The 20,347-nt window shown below is 44.1% G+C and overlaps 1 protein-coding gene across 11 annotated transcripts in view; it reads left to right on the forward strand.

Annotated features, from left to right (window-relative positions):
- EXPH5 (exophilin 5) overlaps positions 1 to 19,988 on the forward strand; it is a 77,535-nt gene extending 57,547 nt beyond the window's left edge. For 7 of the 11 annotated variants that reach the window (XM_053204143.1, XM_053204145.1, XM_053204148.1 and 4 more), the window contains 3 exons: positions 2,518 to 2,566; positions 10,326 to 10,461; positions 14,436 to 19,988. In XM_053204143.1, the coding sequence (XP_053060118.1) occupies positions 2,518 to 2,566; positions 10,326 to 10,461; positions 14,436 to 19,822 (5,572 nt within the window). In that variant the 3' untranslated portion in view covers positions 19,823 to 19,988. Of the gene's footprint in view, positions 1 to 2,517; positions 10,462 to 14,435 lie in introns of all 11 variants that reach the window. The other 4 variants (XM_053204144.1, XM_027036445.2, XM_053204151.1 and 1 more) reach the window with 2 other exon arrangements.
- The last annotated feature ends 359 nt before the right edge of the window (positions 19,989 to 20,347 follow it).

Genomic DNA, 20,347 nt, shown 5'->3' on the forward strand with positions numbered 1-20,347 from the left:
TTATGGAAGTGAAATAAATTCGGTAAGCCTAGCATATAGGTACCTACAGATGACTGGAGTGCGGAGCAATAAGGCTTGAAAGGTGAGGGGTGGTCTAGGAGGCTCATCAGATAAAAGAGTCTTGTGTCAAGTGAAGATTTTGGATAATACCTTGTAAGATGTTAAGCAGGGGATTGATATGATCACATTTGCGTTTTAGACAGATCTCTGTGGGTAGTGTGAAGGATGGAGAAGAGTCCAGGAGAGAAATGACAGAAGTTTAGTCGGCAGAGTGAGTGAGCTAGAGATGTGGGGTTGGATGTGAGAGATCTTGAAGATAGGGCATCAGGAGGGCTTGCAAGCAAATGCAGAAGATGAGGTAGCCATGTGTCCCATGAAGTCGCCGGGTCCGTGGACTCTTACCAGCCTTGCTTCCAGTGACCCCACTGCTGCTTTCATTTTTTATTTAAAAAAAAAATTTTTTTTTAACGTTTACTTATTTTTTTGAGACAGAGAGAGACAGAGCATGAACGGGAGAGGGGAGAGAGAGAGGGAGACACAGAATCCGAAGCGGGCTCCAGGCTCCGAGCTGTCAGCGTAGAGCCCGACGTGGGGCTCGAACTCACGGACCATGAGATCATGACCTGAGCCAAAGTCGGGCGCCCCACCGACTGAGCCACCCAGGTGCCCCCCCACTGCTGCTTTTATTCGCTCTGCCAGGGAGAGCTGTTCACATCAGAAACATGAATTCACCTTTAGGAGGGTCTGGGAGTGGGTGCAGAGACTCTGTGCCTCCAAGCCGCTTGAGTCCTGTGCCCGGCCAGCAAATCCACAAGGTCACCCACGCTCGGCCTTGCACACCATTAGGGGAGGGGCGGGGGGGAGGGCACGCATCCCCTCCCCACCCCCCGCCCCGCGCACAGCTCGCCCTCACCCTCGGAGGCTCTCCATCCCAGTCATGCTCCTGCTATCCTATGGGTCACATCATCCTCCCTCCTGCCCTCCTTGGGGACAACATCCCTGCCCCGGCTGGTGAGCTGCGTGGGTGCTCTGTGGGCACTGCGGCCCCCAGGGCTCTGGAAAGAGTCTTCACAATCTGGTGTGTTCTCTTGGCTCCGGCAGATTGAATTACTTTCCAGTTCCCAAGCGGCCTGGCTCCTTCCCATCTCTGGGCCCTTCCTCCTGCTGTTCTCCACCTTTCATACCAGTTCAACTGTATTTCTTCTCTTTGTGTTACTCTTTCCTACTGTTTGATTTGGATATCTTTAACATATAAACATTGTTTGGCCTCCCAGATTGTATGCCCAGCTCTGGGGAACCACGAAGCAGCTAGGAGTTCAGATAAAAGAAAACTGTATCTTGCCAGTTTTGACTGATCTGACCTGAAGTCCCAGTTTGTTTCTTTAATTCTTGATTCCCTTCGCTGTTCTCTTGGGGGAGGACAGGACCTCATCTTGTACAGAGCAGTGAATCATTGCCGTCTGTTAAATCTTGAGCTGTAATGCAGGCAGAGCGCCGCTTGGCACAGGATTATGGATCTAAAAGATTAAAATCGATCTCAGTTTGGGACCCATGTCTTGTAAATTTTTTACCTACTGAATTTGAGTGAAGCGACATAGACGGTAAAAGCATAATTATTTTCCAAGATGGCTTCATAGCAAATAAGGCACCTTTTTCTTTTAAATGTTCATTCATTTTTGAAAGAGAGACATGTAGCACAAGTGGGGGAGGGCAGAGAGAGAGGGAGACACAGAATCTGAAGCAGGCTCCAGACCCTGAGCTGTCAGCACAGAGACTGAAGCCAGGCTCGAACCCACAAACTCTGAGATCATGACCTGAGCCAAAGTCAAACGTGCAACTGACTGAGCCAACCAGGCGCCCCAAATAAGGCATCTTTATAAAAACAAACATCCAGAAGCCACCTTTACAAGGCTTGCTTTCTAAAGATTCCCTTGTGAATTGTTGTGTCTGGCCCAGACCCTCTTTAAAATAAAAATGTACGGAAATCTATTTCCCATTTGCAAGAAGAGTCCATGTGCCTTACTTAAGAAGGAGTGCTCAGGATTTAATGAGCCTGTGGCCGGCTCTAAGCTCATCACTAACTGTGAAAATCAGGCAGTGTCTTCTGACTTCTCTGTAAAATGACAGCAGTCATAGTATCCCCTTCCGAAGAGTGACGTATTAAAATGAGATAACATGCGCGTAGAGCACGAGAACACTGATAGTAAGCGCTCGACACGTGTGACTATTTTTGTTTTTATGTCTTTATGCTGCGTTCCAGTCCAAATCCAGTATTAGGTAATTTCTTCTTGGCTGCCTGACATATGAAGATGTAAAACGTTGAGCCTAAACAATCATAGGAAAAAGTTTCTGAAATGTTTTCAACAAGCATTAGCCAAGAAGTGTCTCCCTAAAGGACGTTAGAAATATATCTTCTCAAGATACCAAGATATCACGGCAGAGGTACCGTTGATTGATTGTCCTCCTGGTGAAAACGAGGCACTTGTTCAAAGAAATCATTTCACATTTTTTCCACAGATGTGACAGCCATGCAGGACCTTCCGTGTCTGTGAGGCGAACCACTACGGTGAGTAACCAGAAGCGAAACGCTACGCTCAGGAATTGTGCTTTAATGAGCCCCCTCATTGGCCACCTATGTAAATAGGCTTCTCCTTGGCTCAGTTTTACATTGACCTTAGACATCTTAGATTTCTCCTAGGGAGTTTAAAGTTTCCCAACTGTGGTGGTTTCCAGGACTGAGGCCATCGTGTACCACTCACCCCGTCAGCGGCATCTCTGACACTCCCACGGGCCACCCCTGTATATCCCTAAAGCACTGGGCAGAGGAAGACGTGAGAGGCATTCACTGCCACCCTTACAACATCATTTGTGTTCAGAGTGGAAGCGAGGATTGGCTGGAGCAAGTTCACGTGGGGGAACTGACCCAACATAACCCTCCACCAAGGGCTTAGACTTCAGTTTATCTGTTCACATGCTTACAAGATGGAGAAGCTGTAAGTCTTTGTGTCTCGCTTTTTCATGGTCTTAACTTTTGATCTTCGCGTGCCTGTGTCTTACTGTGTGACTCATGTGTTTGGGCGATGAAAGAGAATGTTGGAAAGGCCCCAAGAGTGCAGGAGGAGGATAGAGGCAGTTTTCAATTTATTGCGGTCCTAGTACCAGTGCCCACATTTCTCTCGCTCTCTCCCTGTGCCCCGCCTTTTTTTTTTTCCCAGAAAGCATGGTAGAATTCTAGTGAGGAGTACCTATAAACAGGGCTTCTTTATTTCAGAAACTTTTAAAAGAGAGTCCCCTTTCTTCTTCAGCCTAATGCCACCTCTTTGTGAACAACATGAGCCCTGTCTCCTCTACATGCTTGAGCCCCGGCCAGATGACCAGCACCAATAACTGCTTCCCTCTCTTTGCGAAGCTCCCGTCATCCAGGCACCTGATGTAGATCATTTCACTTGATCCCCAGAGAAAATCTGTAAAGTAGACTATTATTATCCCCATTTGAAAGATGAAGAAACTGAGGTTCAGAGAACTTGAAGATCATGTTCAAGGTCCCTGGTGAATGGTAGAGTCGAGGTTAGAAGATCTGGGTTTCTGGGAGTCCACAGGCAGAAGTCAGTAATGCCTGGGGTTCTGTCAGCCCGGAAGCCCTGCTTGCTTATGATCACAGGGTTGCTCACCACCGGTAGACTGTCCTTTAACTGAGCAGGGGACCGAAGGGTCATGTCTCGAGCCCTGCTCCCGCATGCCTCTGGACTCCTGCTTTTCCTTGGAGAAGTACTCAGAGCTGACCTCCCTCTATCGTTCGAGAGCATTGGGGTCTGAAGCAGACGAGGGACCAAAAAGAATTGCAAATGCAAATGCAAAAGCCCTAAGAGACTCTCAACAATGAATTGCAGGAGTCTACCCCCAAAACCAAGAGCACATTGCATACACCGCATGTTAGCCAACTTGACAATAAATTATATTTAAGAAAAAGAATTGCAAATGCCTGGAGGTTGAAAACAGTAGAGCTAATTTGGAACTCTCAGGACGTGACAATCCAGTCTGAGGACTAATAGGTTACCTTTTGCTGGCCCTCTTGATTGCCACTTGCATTTAACCATTTCACTACTCAGAAGCATGCCCTTCTAAAAGGGTAAGATCTGGGAAAAGAAATGAAACTGAAGCCAGTGATTGTTGACTCCCGTTAATAACTTTTATAAAAATTCGGAGAGAGAGGGGCACCTGGGTGGCTCAGTCGGTTAAGCGTCCAACCGTCAGCTCAGGTCATGATCTTGCAGTTGGTGAGTTCGAGCCCGGCATCAGGCTCCGTGCTGTCAGCCTGCTTTGTTCTGTGTCTCCCTCTCTCTCTCTCTCTCTGCCCCTCCCCCACTTGCTCTCTCTCTCTCTCTCTCTCTCTCTCTCTCTCTTGAAAATAAATGACACATTAAAAAAGGAAGTCAGAGAGAGAAAATAATGAAACTGTCTAAAGCAAAGGTTTTGTGTGACGTGTAGATTTCCATTACTTATTCATGGAAATCTTATCTCCTTCACCTGCAAAAGGCTAGAAGTTGGCCATTGCTGCTGAGGCCATTGCTGCTTGATCTTGCCAAGATCCGAGGTAATAAATTTCCCATCACTTGGTTAGCAGCCTGTCAGGAAGGGTACAGAGGGGATTCTGGTATTTTACAGGAGATTGTGCTACGTTGTTAGATGACCTTCCACTTAAAGAAAGCTGCTATTTAAACATTTTTTTAATGTTTACTTATTTTTGAGAGAGAGAGAGAGCGTGAGCGAGCAGGGGACACCACCACAGAGCCTGATGCGGGGCTCAAACCCACGAACTGCAAGATCATGACCTGAGCCGAAACCAAGAGTCGGATGCTTAACTGACTGAGCCACCCAGCACCCCAGAGACCTGCTATTTAAACATTTTCATCAGCTTAACAGCAGCCAAGGTTCTCAGAAAAACGGAATTTTTAGAGCCAGAGAGAAGGTTAGAGATTTGTAGCTCAGAGTTTCTCCCAACCTCAGCACTACTGACATTTTGGGCCGCGTCCTTCTCTGTTGCGAGGCCATCGTGTGTTCAAACTCACAGGTAGGGAATGCCTATAGTTCTCCTCCACTCAAGTGTGAGCATCAAAAATATCTCCAAAACATGCCAGTGTTCTCTGGGGAGCAGATCTCCCCCAGTGAGAGCCATCTCCTTATAGGTGAGGACACTGGGGTCAAAGTGGTCACCATTCTGAGACAAAAGACAAAGACAGATAGCCTTGGCCACTTGATCACTTCTCGTCTCTGAACAGATTTTGGCTGGGCCTGATGTTAGGTGACATGCCAGCTCTGTTTCCACCCCCCCGCCACCAACAACACACCGCCCGCGTACTCAGCACACCGGGCCAGCGTGAGCTCCCCAAGGCCAGGACCATGTCTGCGCTCTTGTCTCTCCCCATGGCTTGGCACCATCTGAGCACTCAGAAATTGAAAGAAGAAATGAATGAGTGCTTTTAAGCTGCAGGTGCATTGGTGGATTTGGCCTTTGCCAGAAAACAGAGAACACATTCAGGAACACTCTGAAAAATTAATCTGTTGGCTTTGCCAAGGCGTTTGATAATATCACTGAGCTCAGGCTTCAGCTCTGACAGCTGTTGTACAGGTTTGGCCGCCCTAGGAAGTTCTCAGATAGTCTAAGGTTGCTCTGTGACAGAAGGTTTGTTTGTCTCATCATGTCAGGATTGCAGCCAATATCAGTAGAGTGAATTGGGTTGAGTAAAAGGCCTCATTTTGCTCAGCCTCTTTTATGCACCGTGTTTGAGAATGTAACAGACATCCTAAAAGCCAGCATTTTCAGACTCTGGTGTCTAATTCTTTGGAACACTTTTCTAGTTCTTTTTAAAAAAAATTTTTTTTAATGTTCATTTATTTCTGAGACAGGGAGAGACAGAGCATGAGTGGTGGAGGGGCAGAGAGAGAGGGAGACACAGAACCCGAAGCAGGCTCCATGCTCCGAGCTGTCAGCAGAGAGCCCGACGTGGGGCCCTAACCCACAAACCGTGAGATCGTGACCTGAGCTGAAGTCGGTCGCTGAACCGACTGAGCCACCCAGGCGCCCAACACTTTTCTAGTTCTTTAGACTATAAGCATTGGCAGGAATCCTCCAGGAAATCCTCTGTAACCCCAGAAAAATAGCGATGACTAACAATGAGGACTCGGTAAGTGCTGGCCACCATTTGAAAGTGTTTTACAGCGATTAATTCATAATGGTCAGCATCACCCAACGAGTGGGGGAGGGGTGCTGCTACTCTTATCGTCATTCTTACTTCTTCATTTTACTAAGAAAGAAGCGAAGGTAGAGAAAGGTTAAGTAACTTGTCCAAAGTTATGCCACTATTAAGAGGCAGAAGTAGGGTTTTGAACTGGGTGGAACTCATGTGTTTGACCATTAGGCTTTCTTCCCTTAGATGTGCTTTTCCGAGTCCTAATACTGTACATATTTGGTGTCTCAATTTTTGTAATCTTTACTAGAAGTCTCATATGTGTAATTTTCCACCTTGGTCTGCCATAAATCAGTCCCTAACTGCATGTACGTGGAGGGCATGGAGTGCTTAAAGCAAGGTTTTTATCCACAGGGTTTATCAGCTAAATAAGGATCGTGTACGTGAGTAAAATACCAGTAAACAGCAACATAAAGAACAGGGTTAGGGGTCAGATCACAGGAGTGTGAGTAGCCAGTGCCACCAGTTATTATTCATATGACTTAAGTAAGGCACTTACCCAGGATTCAGTGTTTCATCTGCAGAATGGGAATGATAATGCCTACCTCACTTGCAAATTTGTTCTAAGGATCTGATGAGAGAGGATATTTTGAAAGTATATTGAAAATGGAAGAAATGGGTGATTTTGCTCAAATATAAGAGAGGTGGTATCGAATGACTGTACAAAAAATGGGTTGGAGAAACGGGAAAAGATATGGCAGGAAGAGAGGTGTTGGAATTCTGCTCAGTAAATACTAGCGAGTCACTTACACATGGATACTGTGCTGGGTGCACAGGATACAGAGGAGAATACTAGTTATTTTAGAAGGTGGTCCACTTACAGGGTCCTAACCCATTTGTCTTCAAATGCTTGGTTTCTTGGATCAGGGCGGGGACTGAAATGTGCGATAGACAGGAAGGAGAGAGGTCTAGTGGTAAAGTAGAAGTGGAAAGAAGGTCAACACTTCAGTAGGATATCATGGGTATAATAATATGCACCACGATGGGTGTAAAACCATGATGGTAACTAATTCTTCCCAGGGAGAAGAGCTCGCAGAAACAGAGATGAGCTGGACACTGAAGGGCACATTGCCATTTTCTGAGAGAAGAGCAGAGAGGGCCGAGATAAGAGCAGAGACGTGGAGGTCTAGAACAAAGGGCTCGACATTTTAGAGAACTGTGTGTAGTGAACTTGGAGCACAGGGCCCTTGAAGAGAGTTGGGGAGAGGAATGGCTGAAATTCAAGGTTGGAATAGCATTTCAACCCGATTTTGCTGCATGGAGGTGTTTTGAACCTCCTCGTCTAGGCTAGAATGGAATATAGGCTTCATCTGTTATGGCAACTTCGTGGCGCGGAACATGGTTCGGAGGAGGGTTCTGAGTCCAAGATGGAGTCCTGACTGAGGATCCGTGTGTGCTCTGGGCCCCAGAGGGATTTACCTCCGTTCTAGGTAAGAGGAAACCTCTTCCCAGCGGCCTCAGAACATGCTTCTAGCTAGGATAGAGTGTGCTAATAAGCTAATATAACAGTAAAGACAGGTGATTCGGCCTGGGCTCTGGAATCTCACGGACTGGGAAGAAATCCGTCCCTCCACCAGTGTGACCTGAATCAATTGACCTGACCTCTTGAAACCTCTTTTTTCTCAAAGGGTCGTAATAATAGTACCAACTTCATTGGGTGGTTAAAATAATGAAATAAGGTAACCTGTGTAAAATGCTAGGCACATTGCCTAGACCATTCAGCTGCTGCTGCTGCTGCTAATAAAAACTAATTATGATACTACTCACATACAGCTCAAATAAAAGGGATCTATAGAGCAGTAATAGTGTTCAGTCTTCTCTGTGTTTGGTACCTACCATTGCCTAGCATGACTTTTTTCTTTTTAACATTAGAGACAGAGAGAGAGACAGAGAGAGAGAAAATGCATATGAATCCCAAGCAGGCTCCATGCTCAGCGAAGAGCCTGATGTGGGGCTTGATCCCATGACCCTGGGATCGTGACCTGAGCCAAAATCGAGAGTCGAGCTCAACCAACTGAGCCGCCCCTAGGAGTGACTTTTTTAGCCATTTTGTCACTGGAAAAAATACCCTTGCAGAGTTCAAATTGAGTGTAAACAGACGCTCTGTATTTTCTCTTAGTCATATAACTTGTACCTCTGTGTAGGGGAAACATCCTTAACATGTTGGACGAGTAGTGTTGGTCTTGACGCAGAGGATTCGGGCAGACGTATGACCAAAGGAAGTTATATTCAGGGTCTCTAGTGGGCGATAATCCCTCCCATCTTTGAGAGGTTCATTTTCGCCTGAGCCCTCAGTCCAAGTATTTTTCACTTATGTACGAATTTGCATTATAAAAGGCATATGATCCAGGGGGCCAAAAGGAATGTATTCTGGTCTAGAGAGAGGAAATCTGGAGTTTGTTTGGGTGTTAAAAATGGTTGAGAGACACTGATGCCAGCCATTCTCTTAATCAGATGCATGTAGTCCACACGAGTGATTAGTTTCTGGTTATATTACCTCCAAATGGCATCTTACTGTAGTTTTGTTTTGCCTCTAGTATTTGTTTACTTCTGAATTTTATATTAGTGTGTTAAATTATATCCAATGATCTACATCCTAAGTTATCACAGGATTGTTTCTCTTATTCATAAATCTCTGTGTATATTCCATTACACATAGAACTGAAAATCACAAGTCAGTGAAATTGGGGCGGGGCTCCTACAAGACATAATGATTTAGATCTTGAGGAAGAAACTAGCAGGAGTAAAAATACTGGATTGTGAAGAATATAGAAATCAGGAGAACCTGGGGTTTGGAATTGGACAGACCTGTGACAGAGAAGTAAAAAAGCTGGAGCTTTGGAAAAGTTAGAGATTGGTCTTGGGCATTCAAGGGAAATGAAACATAATGGCGAACACCAAATGGAAAGAGAAAACTTGGGGGGAAGAGGCACCCAAGCAGCAAGGACTGGGGAGCAGAGTGAGCTGACCACAGTGGCTGAATGGAAAGTGCTGGCCTTGTTCAGGGACGGGTGCAGAAGGAGTTACAGACGGAGTCCTCAGCGAAGAGATGGTATGACAGAGGAAATGCAAATGGTGTTTTGGCAAAAGAAGGTGAAGCTGTGGGAGGGGGTAATCCCCCAAGGGCAGGGAGACAAATTAAGCTTGAATGTAGGGTAGTGATGGATTTGGAGAAATCAAGATAGGGGGCGCCTGGGTGGCTCGGTCAGTTAAGCGTCTGACTTCCGCTCGGGTCATGATATGGTGAGTTCGAGCCCTGCGTCGGGCTCTGTGCTGACAGCTCAGAGCCTGGAGCCTGCTTTGGATTCTGTGTCCCCCTCTCTCTCTGCCCTTACCCCACACTCGTTCTCTCCCTCTCTCTCTCAAAAATAAGTAACAATTTAAAAAATTAAAATATATCAAGATAAACAGTTGCTGTAAAGAAAGGAAAACATCATTAGCTCTACATCATCCTCCTAAACCCTGTAAAACCAGCAATGGTGTTTCAAAAAAAACCCAACCATTTATATGGTCACACTTTGTAGCGCTTTTGATTCAGAGAGCACCGTTAATCAGTGCCTTATGTCTGTCCGGGAGGTTCTGCCATTCTGCATGAACGCTATGGATAGAAATACTTTTTGTTTTCATCTAAGTGCAAGTTCACAAATCTTAAGGTCCACTAGAAGCTTCAGGTAGCCAGCTCTTGACAGACCTGAGGACGGTGTTAAATCTAAAGTTCCAGCCACTGGGGCCATGAAGACCACACTCCCAATTCAAGAGGTCGATTTCTTCACTGTTTTCCAGGAACCTCCCTAAGATTTGTGTGGTGCTGTGTAAGTTTGTAGGAGTGTTTGGCAAACAGATGCTCAATAATTGCTTGCAGACTCATACTAAAAACCATTAGTGTGGGTACAGAGAAGTTTGTGATCACTTGCAAATGACAGAAACAATGAAACACTGTATGTTGAGAAAGCAGTGCTAGAAAAATTGATGTGTGGTCCTCAGGCTTTACGTTTTGGGAAATTTTTGCGGAGACACGTGCGTGTTCTGGCTAGGAAAGGTCCACAAATAATCTTGCATTTTCTGTTTTAAAATTAGCAGGCCAAAATATACAGTTCACCTCTGGAAAATCAACCGGTTGACAGTGTCTTTGTCCCCGGGCGAGCAGGCATGAGGGAGGGAAGTGGTATGCCTCCCTGGGATGCTTCACTGCTGGAAAACGAGTTTTTCCAAGGTAAGTCTATGTATTGAACTGCCTTGGGACGCCCTGCGCTAAAGCAAATAGCGATTACAGTTTGTATCAAAATGCTCGAAACATATCATACCCTGTACTTTATTTTTGAAATCCTTTTATTTACCTTATCTGAAGAGGAGGCCGTTATGCTATTTATTGTATTGTTTTATGTTTATTTATTTTCGAGAGACAGAGCGAGAGTAGGGAAGGGGCAGAGAGAGCGAGGGAGAGAGAGAATCCCAAGCAGGCTGTGTGCTGACAGGACAGGGCCCATTGTGGGGCTCAGTCTCACAAACCGTGAGATCATGACCTGAGCCAAAATCAAGAGTGGGATGCTCAACCAACAGAGCCACCCAGGTGTACCTGTTATCTGCTATTAACACAAATATTAAAGAGTCTTATATTTGAATATAATCTAAACACATATGCCCAGACCAAGGCTGATAAATCTGTGGAGTGAGAGTAATGTTTAATATTAACCTCAGGTAAAAGGAAATGCCTTTTTAGGAAATGTGTCCATAAAATACTGTTCCTAACAGACTTTTATTGTTCCCAATCAGTACCTAAAGGCACAGTGATGAAAGCTAACTGTTGTTGAACAATTAGTCTTGTAGAACAGATGACAATAAAGACTGAAACAGATTCCAAAAGTAACTACATGCACATGAATGTTATTATTATATAAGCATAGCTCCTTTTTTAAAAATGTTTTTAATGTTTATTATTTATTTTTGAGAAAGAGAGAGAGAGGGAGAGAGCGTGAGCAGGGGAGGGGCAGAGAGAGAGGGAGACATAGAATCTGAAGCAGGCTCCAGTCTCTGAGCCATCAGCACAGAGCCCAATGCGGGGCTTGAACTCATGAACCATGAGACCATGACCTGAGCCAAGGTCAGACGCTTCACAGACTGAACCACCCAGGTGCCCCAAGCATGGCTTCTCTTTGCATAAGTTATTCAGTATCAAAAATAAGGCTGGGCATCTAAAAGTGAACTCTGAAGTCATTCACCAGCTTCACCCCGAGGAACTAAATCCAATTTGCAAAGGCAAGGGCACTGTAGTTGGGACAGGTGGGGTGGTCAGTGAGGGATGTCCAGCTAGGGGGTCAGCCTTTCAGTAAGATGGCTCCTGGCAGAGAACTTGCTTCAGAGAAAAGAAGCCCAGAGGAAAATCTCTGTTCCAAAACACAGCTTTTGCTAGTACAGGAGAGCTACTGTTTACGAAATGAAAAAAAATGATTTGTCTTCTCTGAAAATAAAGAGGAAACACAGATTTTTTTTTTTTTTTTTTTAACCTCAAGAGTAATGAATAAAACAGCATTACTTGGGATTATAAGTGGCTTCGAACAATTTAGAAGCTTTCTCTGGGGATGTTAAGAGGTGTTATATCTGGGGAGGAATCCAGGTGATTTCACCTCTTTTGTTATACTTTCCTCTATTTTCTGTGATTACCATATAGATGTTGCCCTTGGAGGCAGCAAAAGACTTTAAGGGAAAAAAAACTACGAACAGCTGGAAACAGAGAACAGAAATCAGAGATTTTATTACAATTTGTTTTAAAGACGGATTTTTACTCATTACATAGTTTTGTTTCCTTTTTGCCTCACCTTACGGTTTGGCACTGTTTGATTTTTGTGTGTGTAGATATATGGAATTATTTCAGAGACTGGAGATAATTTTCTTTCTTCATTTTTTTATTTCAGGATGATTCCCTGAAGAATTCCTTAGTTATAGATCTTTAATGCCCAAGATTGGTTCTTCTGCTGGCTGTGCATACTTAAATAGCACCAGCTTACAAATAAAATAGGGTGGGGAAAATCCAGAACATCAAAACTCTCTTCAGTACCTGCCTTAACCTAGTTGACATGTCCGCAGATACATCCCACATATGTTCACAAATACTGACTCTGTCGCTGAAGAGTTAAAAATCAGAATTTTTAAATGATTATTTATTTACTCTTGAGGCGGGGAGGGACAGAGAGAGAGACACACAGAATCCAAAGCACGCTCCAGTCTCTGAGCTGTCAGCACAGAGCCTAATGGGGGGATTGAACTCAGGAGCCATGAGATCATGACCTGAGCCGAAGTCAGATGCTTAACTGACTGAGCCACCCAGGTGCCCCCAAATCAAATTTTTTAATGACAAATAATTTTAAATAACCAAGGAGAGAATGTATCATTTTGTGTAACGGAGGAAGAAAGGTATGACTTCTCCAGCAGCTTAAATAATCCCATAACTTATTTCTCAGACAACTTTTGATTCTCATTAATGAACATTTCTTCAATAAACACATAATCTATGTGTTTGTATTTATTGGAACATGAATGTGGTAAAGTATATCCACTATAGGATGGCCCTTAGGGAATCTTGAGACCTTAAAAGATTATGGTTCTATTTAAATTCTGAGAGGTTTTTATTGAGGAAAAGAGGTCAAATATGATTAAATAAACACAATTCAAAGACACAGAGCCTGTGGTCCTTGTAAGCATGATCTCTGGGGCTCGGATTGCCCTAGGTCCTCTGTATTATGAAGAGGTCACTGAACTCTGACATGCACACCGCCCTCTGACCTTGCCATTGAGAGAAACAGGAGCAAACATTGCTTAACGGCAGCGACTTCAAATCCTTGTAACATTATGAGCTTATAGTGAAATCATCTTTATAGTTCACTAAAAGAAAGAATGAAAAGCGAGCTTTTATGGCACAGGCGCTGCATTGTGCAGACCCAGGAGACTGACTGCCTGGATCCACTTACTAGCTGTGTGTCCCCAACAACTGAATCTGTTCATGCCTCAGTTTCCTCATTTATAACACAAGCACAGTAACAGTACCAATCTTATAAGGTTATGTGAGGATTTAATGAGTTAATAAATTAAGTGTTTAGAACTGGGCCTGACACATAGAAAGTACAATATTATAGGGGTGATAATGGGTCTTAATTTTTCCAGGAAAAAAACAATTGACGATGAGTATATCATTTAACAATATTGTATAGAACTCTAAATTTTATATGTTGCTCAAATCCATCCAAATAAGAATGTTTATAAATTTTTTAAAATTGTATTTGTTTATGTATGTATTTATTTATTTAGAGAGCTAGAGCATGAGTGGGGGGAGGGGCAGAGAGAAGGGAGACACAGAATCTGAAGCAGGCTCCAGGCTCTGAGCTGTCAGCACAGTGCCCGACACAGGGCTGGAACTCACAAACTGTGAGATCATGACTTCAGCCAAAGTCGGACGCTTAACCGACTGAGCCACCCGGATGCTCCTATAAATTTTATAAAGTGTGTTTATAGATTACATGCTTAATAAGCTTTTGGTAGTAGTGCCATTTGCTTAACAGTACAACTAAGAAATCACGCATTATTTATAGACTCTCATTTTTATTGCAATCCTCTGAGGTAAGCATGGTGGGAAATATCTTAGCTACCCTAGTGACACAAAAGATGAGCTAAAAAGTAAAAACACCACAATTAAAATGTTGTGGTTAGAAAACAAAAATGTAGCTTTATGTTCTTAAGGCATCGTGGAAGGTTAGTTTTGAAAAAGTATGATTTGGAAAAGCATGAAAAAAGAAACTTCTACTACAACCTTGTAAAAGTCACAGTCTCTTAAAAACATAATCTAAATTAATGTCACCACATTTATATAAAGAGTCGCCTGGGTGGCTCAGTCGGGTGAGCGTCCAGTTTTGGCTTGGGTCATGATCTCATGGTTCGTGGGTTCGAGCCCCGCGTCGGGCTCTGTGCTGACAGCTCGCGGCCTGGAGCCTGCTTCAGATTCGGTGTCTTCCTCTCTCTCTCTGCCTCTCCCCTACTCATGCTCTCTCTGTCTCTCAAAAATAAACATTAAAAAAATTTTTTTTAAATAATAAATGATTTTATTTCTTGAAGAAGGACCTCAAAAACTCATTATTATTAGACTATAAAATCTCATACAAAAAAAAAAAAAAAACCTGACTCATATTCTCCTTTCAGTTTTAGACGACTTGGATAATAAACTGGCTCAGGAACAATGTCCAAGCTCAGGGAATACCACAGCACCTCTCAACTATGGATCAAGAGCACAGTACAGTCATTTTTACTCCAGGGGGAACACGCACGGAAATATCACGGGAAGGTACCAAAACCACCATAATGGAGCTTCTAATATGTCTATCTATGACATCCTAAGACCAGGAACCCCTAGGGAAGGTTTTAAAACCTTTTCTCCTAGAACAAAAACAATTTATGATATGTACAGGACAAGGGAGCCCAGACTCTCAACGGCAGATTACGTGCAAAAGAATAGTTTCGGTAGTACTTCTCTGTGTTTCGACAGCAGGCAGCCATCAACTTCACCGGCTACAATATATTTCACAACAAGAAGCTTACATTTTCCAACAATAACTCAGAACAAGAGTGGGTTTATACCACCAAGACACCAGCAGAGCCCAAAGAGAACTCCTTTATCATCCATTATATGGAATAGATCAGATTCTTCCGGAGGTAGGCAGAGCCAGGAAGAATTCCTGGGGGCACCTTCACCGATGGAGAGTGACTCTGCTGACCAGTATGTGTATCCCAGGTGTTTTCAGGAGAATAGGAGATACGAATTTTACCGTTCACAGAGTGTTTACCAAGGTGTTCATTTAGACGCCTGCATGGATAATGCAATGAGTCCTGACCCATTTGAGAACTCAGAAAATATGCCATTCTACCATCAAGAACACCCATTTGCTAGATGTTTCTCTAGCAATACCTTTGGACAAAACAGGGAACAGAGATTTAAACAAAGTCCTCTTTGGGGCCAACACGAAGAACATTCTTTCTGGTCTGACTTCCCTCAAAGTAGGCATCCATTCACTTCTCACAGAGACTCTGAAATGATATCCATGGAAGTATCAGCTGGTCACAGCCATAGCATTCCTTCTCAACACTGGGGATCATTTTCTCCTGGTTACAAAACAAATATTTTCAGAGATCATGAAGAGCCACATCTCTGGCAGTTTGACTCTCAGACAACCACGCTGGAGAGCACGGAGGTGTCGCGAGGCAATGAGAGCCAGACGACTCATTTCAGCATGCCAAACGTTTGCCCTGGGACTGGTCCCAGCTATCACAGCACATCTGGCAGGTCAGTATGCCAACAGGGTGGTCCTCCTACAAAAGTACACCTGGACAAAGAACCTTACTCGTTTGGAAATACTCAGACGACTCTAGCATCCTCATTCAACACCTCCTTCCCCCCGATTCCCGATGACAGAGGGAACCCTCAGAGGCCCAGCTTTCAGAATCCCACAGTTGCTGTGCACAAAATTAAGCCCGCCTCTCTGCCAATAAAAAGCTATATGGAAGTCACTGCGACCAAGAGCGATTCGGTCGATTCTCCACCTCTTACTGAAAGCCCACCCAGTATCTTGGTCACACAAGTGACTAAGGAGAAAGTCTTGAAGGAATCTCTTTGGGAAGAAGACAAACAACTACACAAGATGGACGGGACACACATGACAAGTGAAGTCCCCCAACCGGTCTCACCGACAGTAACCTCTAACCATGCCTCTGACGTTCAAAATCCCCTCTCCCAGGAGTCAGCCAAGGACAAAGGGTTTGCTTTTAATGCATCTACCACAGTAAGTTCAAAGAGGTCACCTGGAGTCATTTCTAGGAAAGAGAGCCCCAAAATTCATATATCACACAGAGAGCGATCCAATGAACTTAAAAAAGATAAGAATCACACGGGGGACAGAAAACTTGGCTCAGCAACTTCCCTTGCTTTCATTCAGGAACGCACAACAGTGTCTTGGCCCAGCCCAGATCAAGGTTGTCACCAGGAAGTAAGAGCAAGTACTGAAGCTATTTCAGGCATTATTAAAAATAACCACTGGAGTTCTGAACCTGCTGATGGTCAGAAGGCACAGTCTGCAGAAAAGCCTGCTATTTCAGATACCAAGGAAGAACAAGGTACCACAAGTCCTTCTGCCAACTGTAGCAAACCAGCTGCTCGTCGTAAGATCCCACGCGATTCTTCAGATCTGTCATCGGGTATACTACCTGGCTCCTCACCATCGAATAATTCTTTCCTTGACACTCCGGCGATTCCTTCAACAACAGTGTTCTCCAGGAAAAGTCCTTCGGGCAAGGATCCATCTCCGGGAGAAAGAGCACAAAAGGACAATGATAGCAAGGACCAAAGTGATCAGTTTGCCCTAAGCCCCTCAGAAAACCCAAAGCGTAATGATGAGTGTGTACTTGTACACAAGGAGGAAGTTGATGTTGCCAAATGGCGTTCTCACTCTCCTTTCAAGGATGGGAAAGGAAAAGGGAAAGTAAGGCGACGCATAGCCTCTCTGGAGAAGTTAAGCAAAATGGAAAGTAGATCAGCACCCACCAGTGATAACAGTAGCTCCGTGGAGATGAATCAAAGCAATTCCAAGCCTCCTGAAGTTCACACGACTTCCTGCACCTCACCAACAAAATCAGCCAGATTTCTCATCAATAACAGGAAGTCGGAAAGTAAGATAATGGCTTCTCCGTGTAGGAATGAACCACTTCCATTCCAAGTCAAAAATAATGTGGAACACCCAGCAGGGAAGTATACATTGAACAAATTCGGTCCCAGTTCTTCTGAGTCAGAAAGCACATGTTCCAAAACAGTGTCAGACTCGGTCCCAGTAGCACCTGAAGTCACAGAGAAGGCGACAAGCCTGAAAAACATTGGGTTTGCTTCTGTTAGAAAAGGACCACTTCCATTCCTCATCAAGAGGGCCGTGTCGTGTCCGTCAGGGGTACCAGATGCCTCAGATGGGAGAGACAAAAGAGAAGAATGCTTGGTCTCAAACATAGATGCTTCTGCTGTAACACTAAAACCTTGGGAGGCGATCATTAGCCCTCTGGAAAATAATTCACCTGTTAGCGATTTGTCTTGGCCAAAAAGACACCACCAAAAGGAATACTTTCCAGAATGCACTGAAAAGGATGGTAAAATTGCTGCCTCCGGGACAGGCCTATTTTCCCTTTCAAACGAAGACCCTCTGCCTTTCTCTTCAGACGCGTCAAGAAAAGAAAGTGGGAAAACGTTACGTAAATTTAAGACCACTAGTACGTTTTCTGTTTCTGGCGATGAAGATAATGTAAAATGTCTTGAGGTGGTTTCAGTATATTACACTCTACCAAGGAAATACAGCAAAAAATTCTCTAACATTCTTGAAAAGTATACACGATATATCGATTCACTTACGGAATCAACTAAAGTGGAGACTGAAACCTTTCCCAATGCTTTTGAAAAAGAAAAGCTAAATTATTCTACCCAAGAGCAGTCAGGAACACCTTCATCTGAAGGTCTAAAGATGCTGGTCACCTCTGCTCAGGAGAAGACCCACTGTCTTTCTCGCACCAGTGAAAATATGACCGCTTCACAATTACCAAGCATTTGGCCCTCAGAACCAACATTACAGGAAGTGGATTCTACTGAGGCACGTGTTTCTCTTCATAAAGGAGAATCTAAAACTGGAGAGATTTCCCCAGATAACTTCGCTAAAACACCCCTAGGTGATTCAGAGAGCAGAAAAGAGAGAGGGAAAAGATTGCAAAGCGAAACTCTGCCTCCTTCATCAATGCTTCAGGAAAAAAAAGGTACAGAAGAGAAAGCTGAAAACTGTCAGCAATCCAGTAAATCGGGCAACAGTGGTCCTTCTAATCTCCCAGCCCATTCAGAAGAGAATGTTGGAAGTTCCCAAAATGGAAGAAGTTCCGGGGAATGTGTAGGTACTAGGATAGCCATCACAGCTCCTGGAACTGGAGAAGGCCTTCCGAGAGAGATCGTGGACGGTAGTTCCAATGGATTGCAGCCTAGTCAAGTAAGAGGGGAAATTGGAACAGATTTCCAAAAAGAGACTAGTAAACCACTTTCTGACTTGGAAAGCCAAGTCTTTGCTCTTACTCCAGCTTTGCATAAACTACAGCTTTTTGAAGGGACTTGTTCAGGTGAACCAGATTTAGACAGTTTGCAGTCTGAACCCAGAGAGCTACCTCCAAGGAGTCAGGAGATAAGCATGACAGAGAACAGCAAGGCTGAAGATGAAATGCTAAAGTTGGCATGGGATCAACCTTCATTTCCTGGAGGAAGCAGTAAACAGAAAACCAGCTTGGATGACCCAGAAAAAGGGAAAAACAGATCCGTAGTTAAACACAGATTGGCAGCCATGTCCAAAGCAAGCAGAAAATTCCCAGTTAAAGATTTAAGCCCCAGAAGACACGTAGCTACTATCTTCCCCCAAAGTGGGAACAGTTCTGGCTTTGGCAGCTTATCTCTTGGCACGGCCGAGTGCAACCTGCCGTCCCCTGAGCCTACTCCAAAGTCCATAGAGTCCAGAAATGAAAGCAGGTTGAGTCGCGATATAACGGATGTGGAAAAGCCAGAGAACTCTCTCCAGGTTACTGTAATACCCAGTAGAGAAGCTTCTACACACTTAAGCAATCCGAAGTCTAACAGCATTTCACAGCTACAGCGGAATGGGTCTAAAAATATCTCAGAATCATCACCAAAGTATGAGAAGTCTAAAGATGTAACAGCAGCTCAGACTTTGGAAAGAGAGTCAAGAACTTTGGCCCAACCCACATTCCCCAACCTCGGGGAAGCAGACTTCTCTGACCATCAGAGAAGAATAAACCCTCCTTTTCCTTTGGAGCCTACAGAGAAATCTAGAGTAAGCATTCCAATGGCCAGTTATCAGCAACAACAAAGAAGTGCTTCATCTCTGGAGTGGGGACCTGAACTGCACCCCTATCGTTCAAACAGTTTAAAAAGCATCAATGTGCACGGTGATCTGGTACGCAAAAGTCATCCTCCAAAGGTCAGGGGGCGCCATTTTTCTGAGAGCACGTCTATTGACAATGCCCTGAGTGAACTGACCCTCGGGGATGAATTCTCTGGCAACAGCGGATACAGTCGAAGATTCAGATCCTTTTCTGAGCTTTCCTCCTGTGATGGAAATGAAAACCGGACTTTGGGTGGCGGCAGAACAAAAATGGGGCCTAAGTTTGCAACATCTATATCTAGACCTATTGACTATGGAATTTTTGGGAAAGAACAACAGTTGGCTTTCTTGGAGAATGTAAAGAGGTCACTCACACAAGGAAGATTATGGAAACCAAGTTTTCTTAAGAACCCCGGCTTCCTGAAAGATGATGTAATTAACCATCCTCAGCCAACAGAGCTACCAAGCTCAGATTCTCCTTGCGGCCAGATGCCGGAAGATGCCTTATCTCCAGGCGCACCACTTTGTATCTATGAAAAGACTCCAGTAGACTCAGATTGTGACACGGACACAACCACGGATGACGAATACTATCTGGATGAAAATGACAAAGAGTCAGAACTGTGAGGCTTCTTCAGTAACATGCATATAACCTTTCCACCAAAAGTCTGTAATGGAAATCAAGTGTACATGTGTATGCCCTTGAGAAGGACACATATAAAAAAGATCTAGTGTGGGCAGCACCTGCTCTGAAACTACCCAGATTCTCTTTTTCTCCCCCCACTCTATAATATATAAACATATATAAGCATTATATGCTTCCTAAATTCTAGAACAAATGAATTCTTGTTTTGGGGGGGGTTCTCTCCCTCCACTTCATCTCTAATTCACTATCCAATTTTGGCTTTCTGCTTTACTCTCTCCCTAACTTTTTTTTATACCTTTCACTGTCATTTACAACCCTAGTGTCCCAGGCGTACACAAAACTTATTAATTACCCAGAACAACCAGAAAATTCTGTATGGCCTCTTCCAATCCATGCCCTATATTCAGGACATTAAAAAAAATGTAGGGATGATGACAGTGGAGTAAATATTATCATCCTGTTTGACTCATCAGCATTTAGAAGGATTAGGGTTTTTTTTTCTTTCT

Source organism: Acinonyx jubatus, chromosome D1, assembly GCF_027475565.1.
Source record: "Acinonyx jubatus isolate Ajub_Pintada_27869175 chromosome D1, VMU_Ajub_asm_v1.0, whole genome shotgun sequence".
In the NCBI taxonomy this organism is placed as follows: domain Eukaryota; kingdom Metazoa; phylum Chordata; class Mammalia; order Carnivora; family Felidae; genus Acinonyx; species Acinonyx jubatus.